The sequence below is a fragment of the Silurus aristotelis genome (genome assembly GCF_946808225.1).
Source record: "Silurus aristotelis genome assembly, chromosome: 23".
Lineage (NCBI taxonomy): Eukaryota > Metazoa > Chordata > Actinopteri > Siluriformes > Siluridae > Silurus > Silurus aristotelis.
Genome location: NC_139596.1, coordinates 18596188 through 18609930, shown reverse-complemented (window position 1 = coordinate 18609930; position 13743 = coordinate 18596188). Strand labels below are relative to the sequence as shown.

General features: G+C 39.0%; 1 protein-coding gene across 1 annotated transcript in view; it reads left to right on the top strand.

Annotated features, from left to right (window-relative positions):
- Positions 1-4495: 4495 nt before the first annotated feature.
- Positions 4496-13743, top strand: part of hk2 (hexokinase 2) — a 33230-nt gene continuing 23982 nt past the window's right edge. Inside the window, exons 1-2 of the mRNA XM_083527329.1 lie at positions 4496-4885; positions 11137-11299. Of these exons, the coding sequence (XP_083383455.1) occupies positions 4823-4885; positions 11137-11299 (226 nt within the window). The 5' untranslated portion in view covers positions 4496-4822. The remainder of the gene's footprint in view (positions 4886-11136; positions 11300-13743) is intronic.

Sequence of the window (13743 nt, the reverse complement as noted above, 5' to 3'; positions counted from 1 at the left end):
TTCTGACGTTCATTCCTCTTCTCTCCAGCGTGTACCTCCACCTCTCCAGGCATTTCTCAACCTGCTCCCTACTCTCACCACAAATAACAATATCAACTGCAAACATCATAGTCCACGAAGACTCCTGTCTGACCTTGTCCTTCAACCTGTCTATTACCACTGCAAACAGGAAAGGGCTCAAAAACCGATCTTTGATGCAGTCCAACCTCCACCAGTGGGACACTTTCTCTAATACCACAAAAACACAATGCAACTCCTTCAGACCTTCTCTATACTTCTCCATTAACATTCTTAAAGCAAATAATGCGTCTGTGGTGCTCTTCCTCGGCATAAAACCATACTGTTGCTGATGGTCACCTCTTCTCTCAGCCTGGCTTCCACTACTCTTTCCCATAACTTCATGGTGTGACTGATCAACTTTATTCTCCTGTAGTTACTGCAGAGATACTAAAAATAATAAATATATACACGCTGTTGAAGTTCATTAAAAAAGAATATATATATTTTAAATATAAATAAATGTAAAAAAAAACCCTTACAGCTGTGACTCTAAAACCACCTACACAGATGGAGGTGAGTGAAATGAATAAAACAGCAGAGAATGCAGATCTCCAGTCTGGAAATATCTCACACCGTGGGCTCGAGTCATTCAGTTTGGTGAAACAATTGTAGGAAAAGTGGGCGATCTTTCAGAAACCGATGGAGAAATGATGGTGTGGGATTGGAATCTGATCTGATCAGCTTCTGGCTAATATCATGTGACATCATGTGCTTGGACAAGGGCTTGGATGTTCGCTGTGTAAAATAAGAAAAGGGCATTGTATCGGCTTTGTCACCTTGTGCCTGCACTGCGGGTGAACTTCTACAAATAAATTATAGGAAAAAGAAGTCTAAGAAAAAAAAAGCAGAAGAAAGACACACTTGTGAAACTCATTGCTGCGAAAGTTTTTTCTGAGTACAGGAAACAGTCATTAGGTGGACCAAAGCCAAAATACGCGACGTGCCGAACTGCAAGTCTCTCTCTCTATATCTATCTCTTTATTTCTCTCTTTTCTCACCCGTAAAAGGGATGAATCCTCATGTCCAGAGAGCTATGATTAACTTTTTCCACATCACTGCTCAGCAAAATCATAGACATCATTTCCACAAGTCAGCCAGAAGTCTGATTATCACCCCCTGTTATCAAACTGAAATAACGTTTGAATTTAATTAAAGAAAAGACGCCACAAAAATATTCACTATATCTCCAAACGTTTGTGGACACCTCTTTGAACATGCCCTTCCACATTTAGTCTGCATGTTGTTATAATGAGCTCCACTCTTCTGGGAAGATGTTCCACAGGATTATGTGGAGATTTGTGTGAGATTCATTCAGAGATAAGGGTGTTAGTAAAGTCAGGTACTGATGTAGGTGAGCTGAGGAAGGCCTGGGGTGCAGTCAGTGTGAAAAACTCATCCCAAAAGAGGTCAATAGGGTTTTAGAGCTTTATATCAGGAGATCTTCCACTTCAGCCCATGGAAAGCATATCTTCATGGAGCGGTCATGCTGGAACAGGTTTGGGTCTCCTAGTTCATTTGAAGGGAAGTTTTCGTGCTACTGCATCCAAACACGTGGGTTTGTGGGAACAGTTTGGGGAAGAACCAAGTGTACATCTACAATAAACACACTACAAAAAAACTCTTACTTTTTCCCAGATTTTGAAACATCTGCCCAGACTTCTTTTTTTTTTATGTGACATGTTCTTGAAGGCTGTTGTAATTCAGTAGTTAAGGCTCTGGGCTACTGATAATAAGGTCAGGGGTTCAAGACTGTATCACCACCAAACTGTCACTGCTGACCCCTTCAGCAAGGCCCTTAACCCTATCTGACCCTGAGCTCTAAACCCAGCTTCCTGAAACGCTAGAATATGGGAAAACCAGGAAGTGGGAGCTCAGTGGTTAAGACTCTGGGTTACTGAGCAGAATGTTGGGGGCTCAATCCCCAGTATCGCCAAGCTGCCACTCTTGGGGCCCTTGAGCAAGGACCATATCCCTGATCTGACCTGATCTATCTGCTCCAGGGGTGCTGAATCACGGTGCTCTGACTCCAGGTTCCTAACATTACAGGGATGTGTAGAAAGAATTTCACTGTGCTCTAATGTACATGTGATAAGTATAAAGCACCTTCACCTTTAGACTTTTGGTCCGAAACATCACATGGACAAAAAACCAACATGGTATGTTTGGAATTTGATCAGCGGTGTTGTGCAGTCAGTTTTTCGGAAGACGACAGGAAGTTCCTCGCAACCGTTTGCGAAAAAAAAAAAGGCAAGAACAATTTATTATCACAACACACAACTTTCTGAAAAACAAATTTATAAACAACAAACTCCAATAAATCATCAGGGGAGCAGACTCGAGCAGCAGCATTGCGGTTACAGACCTTCAAATTAATAAATATATAAGTTTATAAAGAATTCATTAATTAACTAATTTCAATGTAATTGTAATAAAATTTGGGACAAAAAAGGTCAAAGGAATGAATTCAGATAATGAGGGGATACAAACACAAAATAATCACTGAGTAACAATAAAACATAAACACTAGAACCAGAGCAAGAAGCTCTGGTGAGTTCTTCCAGCTTTTTTTGTGCAGAACTTAGCTTTAACTTCCTGGGATCCTTCAAACACCTCATCACCCGATCAACCTGAAACACCACACTGTGAATAAACCTGTTGTTTAGTGGTGATGATGATGATGATGATGATGATGATGATGGAGATGTTTACTTTTATAAAATAAAAAAAAACTCACTGTTTCTTTTTCTTATATTTTTACCAATCAGCAAATCAATTAATTAATAAAATAATGAAATACAGTAATCCTTCCGCTTTACAGCGGTTTGAATCTCCGCTTTATTGCGGAATTGGATTTGGCGGATTTTCCCGGTCTCTCGCGGGAAAACTTATAGGCAATTGTTTTTAGGTTGAAATAATAAAATGTATTAATAAAAATATAATTATTAATGATAAAATGAAGTTAAATGATAATACAGTACAGTACTGTAAACATAAAATAGCATTTTTGGGGTGGCATCTGTTTATCGCGGTTTTGCGTTTATCGTGGGCGATTTTGGAACGTAACTACAGCGATGAACAGGGGATTACTGTACTTATGTACAACATCAATATTCTTTCTTTCTTTAATTATTAATGAATGAATAAATTCATTAATAAATTGACTGATTACTTCTAATGATCATTATTCTTTGTCTATTGCTGTAATTATTTCATTTTAATCAATTAATCAATTAACCTCTGATTTGCAATATCATTAGTCTTTATTTATTAAACAATATCCAATCAATAAAATAATTAACAAAATTAGTTAATTAATTACCAATATCATTCATCACTTTTTATTAATGTCAATCAATTAATCAATAACTCAATTGCTCAGTCCGTCAAATATATCTTCAATTAACTACTGATTTCCATTCGTTATTTGTTGTTAATTTATTTACATATAAATTAATCATTCAATTAATACATCAATCAATTGATTCATTAATTATTAAAATACTAATTACCAAACATTGATATTTGGTTTTATCTAGTAATGAAATTAATTATACAATATTAAAAAAAATAAATTAATAATAATAATTTCTTTATGATAATCATGATAAGGCAATTTGTGCTATAATATAGAGCACAATATGAATCAAATCATCATTCAATATAATGAATTATCTACAGATTTCCAATATTATACCATATCATTATAACAGTTGGGACAATCATAACATGTGGGACAATCGTAAGTGGGACAATCGTAACATGTGGGACAATCGTAACATGTTGGGACAATCGTAACGTGGGACAATCGTAACATGTGGGACAATCGTAAGTGGGACAATCGTAACGTGGGACAATCGTAACATGTGGGACAATCGTAACATGTTGGGACAATCGTAACATGTGGGACAATCGTAACATGTGGGACAATCGTAATTGTCAATCGTAACATTTCACAAAGCATTTCACTGCATGTTGTACCTTGTATGTATGTGACAAATAAAATTTGATTTGATTTGACATGTTGGACAATCGTAACATCATGTGACAATCGTAACATCATATGACAATCGTAACATCATATGACCCTGACTTACTTTTTCCTCAAAAAAGCTGAATACTTTTTCACAGCACTGTAGTTTTTCTTTTATTGTTTTTTAACATCATTTTATAACTAATGCAACATTGTACTGTGTTGAATTATTACAAACATTATAATCATTGCTAATTAAAAAAAAACATTTCAAATATATTTTAATGCAAAATAAATATATATTTTTAAAGTAATTTCTATATAAGAGTTAAACCAAAAAACGTAACATTACAGTATATTATATTTTATTTTACACAAGGCTTCCATGCTGGACCTCGTCACAGACCGTACCTTCCTCTAAACCAATAGGAAGCGAGGACCATCGTGATGTAGAATTTATGCAAATGAAGCTGTAGCTAGATGGGAAGTGAGCGCTACTGAGAGCCCACATCAAACCGGGAAACGCGCGCGCGCATTGGGCTTTTCAACGGAAAACAAAAAAAAAAACAAAAAAAAAAAACTAAGACCATAAACCGAAAGTGTATTTGGGGATCAAGACCACCAGGCTGGACCGAAGGTGTTGTTCAACTAGAGAAACTTCCTGAAGTAAAAGTTTCTAAAGTTCCGTTAAAGATACAAGAAGGAGATACAGTCAAGCAACTGATACAATACCTGCAGCAGCAGAAGAAGAAAGAGAAGAAAGAAGATAAAGAAGAAGAGGAAAGTAACACTATGATAGCCTCACATCTTCTGGCGTACTACGTTACTGAGCTCCATCATGACCAGGCACAGAAAGTGAGTATCTGAGACAACAACCAGGTTCAGTGTTTAACCCAAAGACTCGTAACCTTCATGTTCGCTTGGTTAACCAGCTATCTCCTGAACTTCTCCTGACTGTCTCCCGAACTTTTCCTGAACTTCTCCTAATCTTCTCCTGTATGCTGTGTTTTACACACAAAGTGTGGTAGATAGCAGGGTTTGGAGGTTACCATGCTGAGGCCGGGTTCTTAGTTGCTTCTCTAGAGTTCCTCCATCAGTTCTCACGGTTCTTCAGCTTCCCGGAAGTGATATAAGGAGAAATGGGGTATAATAATGATGTATAATGTATAATAATGATGTAGGATTAGGGACGCGTCTGTGTGACACGTGACTGCCGGCACACGAGTTTCCGCATTTTCTTAAAGAGAGAGAGAGAGAGAGAGAGAGAGAGACCTCCCATACTTTTAACTTGTAGGCCTTTTATATGATGTAACACTTGTAAGTCAGCAAAAATGTGGCAGAACAACTTTTTCCAGTCTTTTACACACGCACACGCACGCGCGCGCGCGCACACTCACCTCTTCCTGCCACGCCGAACCTGAATACCTGTAACAGGAGGCGCGAGCGCGCAAAGTTTCGTCATCATCATCAACCTCACTATCTCCATCACGGAGCCACGAGGGATCCGTCACGCGCACAGGGAATCGAATGATGTACATGCGTGTGTCGACTCCTTGTTCGCACGTACGCCAGAAGAAGAGAAAAAGATCCGATTCTTTGAGTCACTCTGATTCATCTGACTCACTTATTAGATTCCGGCCGGTTTGCACGTCCGCGTGTGGTCATAATTTTCGTGTGTGTGTGTGTGTGTGTGTGTGTGTGTTTTTACTCACACACATATTTATATATCACACATTCTTCTTCAGTAGTTTTTCTTTATTTGTATCCTTTTTAATACTGAAGAAAACATATGGAATCATGAAACAAACAAAAACGTGTCAAACGTTCCAGAACATGTTTTATAATTTTAGATTGCGAAAGTTTGAACAGCTTTGCCCACTTATGCCATTCTTTCATTCATCATCATGATGTGGTCACCTAATTGTTTCCAACAATCTTGAGGAGTTCCCAGAGGTGTCTGGTCCAACTCATCCCAAACCACCTCAACTTTAGATGGAGTAATCGTGGAGGCCAACTGATCTAATGCAGCACTCCATTACTCTCCTTCATGGACAAATAGCTCTTACGTAACCTAGAGGTGTGTTTGGGGTCGTTGTCCTGTTGGAAAACAAATGATGGTCCCACTAAGTGTGAACCAGATGGGATGTTGCTGTAAAATGCGGTGGTAGCTATGATAGTTGAGTGTGCCCTCAATTATTTCTAAATCACCAACAGTGTCATAAGAAAATCACCTCCACACCATCACACTTCCTTCTTCATGCTTTACAGTGGGAACCACTTATCCAGGAACCATCAGTTCATCCCTTGTGCATCTAAAAAAAAATACATTCTCATTTGGATTCATCAGTCCAAATGACAGTTTTCCACTGATCTAAAGTCCATTCCTCGTGTTTCTTGCCCAACGAAGTCTCTTCTGCTTGTTGTCCTTTCAAAGTAAAGGTTTCTTTGCTGCAATTTAACCATGAAGGTCTGCCTCACACAGTCTCCTCTGAACAGTGAATGTTGAAATATGTCTGCCACTTGAACACCGATAGCATTTATGTAAATTGATGTTTTCTGAGGCTGGTCATTCTAATAAACTTATCCTCTGCAGCAGAGGTAGCTTTTAGACTTGCTTTCCTCATGAAAGCCTGTTTGATCATAAAGTTTGATGGTTTTGGAGACTGCATTTGAATTTCTTTAGTTTGTTTATTGACTGAACTCTATCTTGGAGTAATGATGGACTGTCTGAAGGATGAAGCGAATGAACGCTATAAATACATCATTCCACACGTCAGAAATCAGTAAACGTTGCCTTTTATTGTCCAAAAATCTTTGTAACTAACATGAATGTAGAAACTTTCCAAACGATCCCATTCACATCAAAACCTGTATCTGTATTCTCAGAATTTTATTAATATTTTTTTTTTTCATAAAGCAGTGGAAAAAATAGCCTTCAGTGTTTTTTTCTTTTTTCTTTTTTTTTTGCTTCCCTGAAAAAAAAGCAGGAGACACAAAAAAAACCCAAAAAAAACCCCGGAGGTATAGAATGAAAAACGGTGCAAAGAAAAGACAGAACATCAATGCTGCCTGCACATTCACTTCAGATTTTCACTTTGAGTGTTTAGATTTAGATTTTTCACTTTAAAAGCTCAAATCCCTCACAGGTTTGGGTTTTCTAGTTCAAGTGAATTGAAAGTTTCTATAAGACATATGATCGTTTACCTTTAACTTTGTGCTAACAGTTTTGGGGAAGACCATGGGTATTCCCCAAACCTGTCCCCATGGGGACTTTTCCATGTGTGGATGGAAATACTTTACCAAATACTTTACAATACTTTTGACCAAATAGTGTAAGTGGAGGTACTGTTACCGAAATGATTATTTTTCTTTTCTTCTTTTTCTTATATTATACAGTGAACAGTTACAACTTCATTTTAATTAAAACCAGACGTCTTGTTTTTGTCCGTTTATTGTTACAATCAGTGCTGTTGTTCTTTTTTTTTTAAGATAATAAGATAAAAAAAAAAAAAAACACCATTACAGACTGTTACAATTCTCTGAGACTCCTTTCTGAAGACTGTTACATGTGTAGGTCATGTCTAACATTCATTCCGAAATGTCACTGTGAACGAGCCGTTGCTATAGAAACCGTCAGACGGGCGTACCGCGATATAGAATGTGTGATTTGTTATTTAAAAACCAAAAATCGACAATCAGAATGAAGAGTTTATCAGCACTAGCGATTTTGGACATGTTTTTCAAAGCTCTTGAAAGCAGCATGAGCGTAGGGGAAAAGAGAGGGACAAAGACGAGTTACGAAGAAGAAAAACATCCCTGCAAGTGTACACTATCGAATGTTTCTATGAAGCTCTACAGAGATTCTTCACATCCATGCAGCCTCGCAGAAGTGTGTGTCCAGAGAGACTGGCTCACGACACACTCTCGAGGTCAAACACTTACAGATCCTCAAGGGGTTCTTTCTCTCTCTCTGTCATCTCACTGCTTCTCCCGAGGGTTCATGTCCTCCACTGTTTCAAAGCGCAGTAGCAAAACATGACGTGTTCATCGTGCTACTGTACGCTTTTCTATGGTTGTTGCTTGTGGGCGTGGCATTAATCGGGGTGAACGTTGGTTGTTTGGTTTGTCATGTTTAGCTAACCGTACGATCTGAGCACACTCGCACTGAAAATCTGTAGTCACGAGAAATTCTCTGTATCGTCTCCTATGAGTCTCTGTGTCACGAACACAAGGATTATCTTTTGTCAAACCAATAATCTCCTAACTATACAAACAATACGTCCATATGTCAAGCGACATTCTTCAACATTCTTTTACTGCATTTTGTTTCTATAACCGAGAACTACTAAAGGACAAAAGTAATGGCCCTCGATAAAGCTTATGAGTGCGATAGATTATATGTGCGTTTCGATATGATTCTTAACCAAATTGTAATATTTTTTTCATAAAAAAAATATCAGATAGATGTTTTATTGTAGCAGGACCACCCTCACAAAACTAGCCACTGTTGTTTGTGTGTGTGTGTGTGTGTGTGTATATATATATGTATATATATATATATATATATATAAAAAAACCCTTCAGTGAAATTAGCCTTTTATGTAGTTTTGTAGGCGTGGCTAATTGTGCAGTGAACACCCAGAAATTTACGTCTAACATGTTCACACATTTTTCCAAACATTTTATAATACCATTAATTTGGGCCTAATTAAATGCAACTCCCAAAACAAAATCCATCAATTAGGAAGTTACAGCTCTACCTCTGCCATGTTAATCTGTATTCTATGTGACACTCAGGACACGCCTCCATCTCCGTAGTGTTCTGACACGTCATATTCACGTAGCGCTCGAGAAACAGTTTAGTGATGAGAAATAAATCTACATTTCAAATATTGGTCACTTTCTAAATAAGAAATGTTTAGCACATCTCCTGATAATTATAAGTAAATAAAAATTTTTTAACCAACACAAATATGTTCGAAACGGTGCATAATCTGTGAATTTGATCATTCCCAGCGAGTATTACTAGAAGTTCTTTCTTTATTCTTAGCAAAAGTAATTGCAAACCAGAGAAGGAGGAAGTGTGTTGTGGCAGGTTGTGTGTTCTGCTTTAAGCCTGTTAGCCTGAACCGTAGCCTAGTTCAGTAAAACCAGTGTACGCTTTTGGGCTATTGAATAATACAGAAAGCCGTATTTCTTAATGTCGTCTTGGGATTCGGGAGACGTTGAAGATATGTGTACGACGTTGTACAAGTTTTTAAGTAGCAGGAATTCTGACTGTTTAATGGACGTGACTTTATTTTTAAAAAAGCATAAAAAAATAGTAGTATTTAAAATTCTATATTTAATTAAGGGTAGGAAACACACACCTACCAGATGTCTTGTACACTTTACTCGTGTGAACAAATTGGATCTCTTGTTACTACACAGGCTATAATTACCACATATAGGAGTTGCACTGTTTGCTCCTGAGGGCTGGGAGGTTGAGAAGGCCTGTTTAAGACTGTGTGTGTGTGTGTGTGTGTGTGTGTGTGTGTGTGTGTGTGTGTGTGTGTTTTTCTTTCCATCTCTGGTGTCATGTCACATGGCTACAGCAGGAACCTCCTGTATTGCACAAGCTTGGCCGCTTGAGGATCATTTGCTAATGAATAGAAGTGTTTGTAGTAAGAGGGTGTGTGTGTGTGTGTGTGTGTGTGTGTGTGTGTGAAAATAAAGTAAATATGAGCTGATTGTCCTCATTCTTACATGCTTTGGTGTGTGTTCACTGCATGGATCTCATTGTGTGAACCCTTTTCCTGGAGATCTCTGAATCTCTTGATATTCTCTTCCTTCCTTTTCACACTTCACCCACAGTGGCCGAGACGGAACGACCTCTTTTTGTCCTCTGTGAAATTCCATCAGCTCGGATTGTGGGTATCCGAGAGCAACGGGGCGATCAGATCTCACCTGCCTCAGGTCCACGTGACTCACGCAGCGATAAAGTGTTGGCCTTTTAAACTCCTTGACCCGGTGACTCTGCATGTTTTAAACGTTTCGCTCTGTTGGTCTGAGACTAGCAGGAACTCAAGGTGTCATGTTTCTCATGCACAGGATTGTTGGGGGCGGAGCCACGCTTTCTGGGAAAGCTTGAATGTATTTTTGAGGAACAACCCAGTACACTGAACACTGAACGGGAAGTTCAGAATGAAGTGACTGCCTGTTAGGAGTGGCCTCAGTGAATGTAGCTTAAAAAGAGGTGGGCGTTTCCACAGTGACTATTGTGGTAAAGGAGGTGTGTGTGTGAGTGTGTGTGTGTGTGTGTGTGTGTGTGTGTGTGTGGCTTCATTTACTGTAGCATCAAAGGTGGTGGGTGTGGAATAAGTGACCACTATTAAAAGTAGGTGGGTGTGGCTTCAGTGACTTGCATTGTGACTGTTGGAATAAAGAAGGGGTTATGTGTGGCCCTCAGGTACTGTAACATTAAAGGGAGTGGGTGTGGCCCTGGTTACTGTAACATTTAAGGGGGTGGGTGTGGCCTTGGCTACTGTAACATTAAAGGGGGTGGGTGTGGCCTCGGCTACTGTAACATTAAAGCGGGTGGGTGTGGCCTCGGTTACTGTAACATTAAAGGGGGTGGGTGTGGCCCTGGTTACTGTAACATTAAAGGGGGTGGGTGTGGCCTCGGTTACTGTAACATTAAAGGGGGTGGGTGTGGCCTCGGTTACTGTAACATTAAAGGGAGTGGGTGTGGCCTCGGCTACTATAACATTAAAGCGGGTGGGTGTGGCTTCAGTTACTGTAACATTAAATAGGGTGGGTGTTGTCTAAGTGATTTCCATTAAAGGTGTGGCTTCTGTTGCTTTCAGCCTTGGTGAAGTGGGTGTGGCCTTGCTATCTCTTAATCACATTAAGGAAGGGGTAGTCTCAGTATTTGTTAATCAGAATAAAGGAGGCGTGGCCTCTGTATCTGTTGATGAAAGTGAATGCGGTGTGGCTTCTGTGGTACAGACAATGTGGACTATAGCTTGGATTTTTATTACATGGTAAATGTACGTTAAACTCTCACCTGTATCAAAGTTTCTAGAATGTAGCTGTATTCTGACTGCTCCCTGTCTCCTGTTCCTCAGGTGGATAAGTTCCTGTTCCACCTCCGTCTGTCCCCCGAGAACCTGATGGATGTGTCCCAGCGCTTCCGGAGGGAAATGGACAAAGGCCTGGGCCGGGACACCAACCTCACCGCTTCAGTAAAAATGCTGCCCACATTCGTGCGCTCCACCCCTGATGGCACAGGTAACGAGGGAGGAGGAGGAGGAGGAGGAGGAAGAGTATAACTCACAGTAGCACTGGGCATTAAGCCCATGAGGTTTATCATATCGTGATTATATTGTTTATCTCTTATAAGACTTTTATTACCTGTAAATGATTCACATCAACACTTCAGTCTTCAGGTTTCAGCCAAACGAAGACAATCCAACAATTCTGAGATTTTTAAACATATATCCTTGTTATTTATTTATTTTCTGATGTAAAAATGTATGTGTAAGGTTTAAATCATGAAATTTCTACGCAGGAAGTCAATCAAATTATATCGAGCTTCTGTCCAGGGTGGGGAGAACACGGTTGCTTGGCAACTGGGAAACATTCACCCCTATCACATGATGCGTAGGAAATAAAACACTCCATGTCGTGCGGTTCTAGGAAAATAACTAACGATGTGGTGGAGTAATGAAGCAGAGTTACTGATACCAGAACAAACTGGCATGGACAAGCTGTACTTTTTATCCGGTTATAGTTACATTCGATATTGTCAAATGTCCAAAATGCACATTTTATAACAAAGTATAAACTCCTTCCTCCTCCTTCCTGCAGACGTCAAAATAGTTCCAGGTTTATCTCGAACACTCCTACTGTGAGCAGTGAACAAACGTTTTCCTTAGGAAGACTATATAAACACTTCCGCAAGTTTTTTAGGAAACGTATTTAAGGAAGAGAGAAAATTAAATGTGGAAAATATGAAACTGCTGCGATGTCAAAAAATTTAATAAAAAATTACGCAATGGGTGCGACTTGGATAATAAAAAACAGGTGTGACGTAGAAAAAAAAATCCAAAATGGGCTCGTTGTAGAAAAATACTAAACGGATGTGATGTAAAAAGTACAAAACCGGAACGTTGTAAAAATGTTAGAAAAGGACACAACGTAGAAAGTAAAATTTGGGTGCAACCTAAAAAAAAAAAAAAAAGAAACGGGCACGACGAAGAAAATAAAATGGGCACGACGTGGAAAGTACAAAAGGGCATAACGTAAAAAAATATGAAATGAGTGCGACATAGAAAATAGGAAGTGCAGACAAGATTTAGAAAATATGAAACGTGAAAATTCTGACCAATTTGCTGCTTGTCACTGTGTTGCTGAGTCCAGCGGTAAAGTGACAAGCATTATAATTAACTTCAGACTCTATCCTGCTAAAGTTAGTCGTATAAATAATGTGTGTGTGTGTGTGTGTGTGTGTGTGTCTGTGCGTGTGTGTGCGCGTTAGCTGTAAGATGACGTACTGCCATGGTTAGGGAGGATTTTTGCGACGTCGTTAGAGAAGTTCCTGCACTCGTCCGTTTGCTTTTCCTTGTTACTTCAGGTCTTTATTAGGCTGTCAGTTGTGCTCTTGCAGATAGCACTGTTTGCACGACAAAGTTAATAATTTTCTCTCCTTTTCATTACTTTGTTCTTTTCACTTTCGCTTTCTTGCCCTCTGTTTCTTTGGCTTCATTCAGCGTAGCTCGTAATTGTGTCAGTTTTCTCATGTTAGGAGACGCCCTGGAAAACTCACAGAGTCAAAGGCCAGACGTCTGACGTCTGCTTTAATGTGTGTGTCATGTGGCATCTGTGGAACTAATAAAGTTCAGGGTCAGGTGCTTTCTGTGAATATCAAATAAAATGTTTTTATTTTAGTATATATATATATATATATATATATATATATATATATATATATATATATATACACACACACACACACACACACACACACACACGTCCCATCTCCAAAGCAATTAGAACTTCTCTTTTATTACATTGTTGTAGAAAAGGCCTGACTTTTCAGAGGAGGAATAAAAGGCGTCGGTTCTTTGGGATGTGTTTTTTCCTGGAGTGAAGGTCGAACCGTGACTCAGCTTGCTCGCCTACACTCGAGACATCATCCCCTCAGAGAGAGCGCTGAACGTCTCACTGCTGCTTCTGCTGCTGTTTTTCTATTTTATACACATGCTCCCGTTTTGTGCGCTTTTATAAAAGGTGTGATGATACAGTACAGGCGGTCGCATTAAGACAACAAAAGCGTGTAACAAAGACAAAAACGAGCATGAAAACGGTTGTAGAAAATATAGAACCCACCGAGGTGTAGACCCACATGTAGAGAAAATACAGAACACGAAATGCAGAATGCGACTGATGTTTAGAGAGAAAAAAAAAAACTGTAACTGACTTGTAGAAAAATATACAAAATGCAACAGAGGTGTAGAGAAAGTACAGAATTATTATTGATGTGTAGAGAAAATGAGGAATGATCCAGATGTACCAAAAACACCCAAACTGACAAAAAAAAAAAGCACCTGATAGCAAAAGATACCCGATATAAAAATAAACAAAACATACCTGACAGAGGAAGTAGCTAATGCACCTGAATAAAAAAATATATATACTGAGGACACCTGACGTCGAGAAAATACTGAGGACAC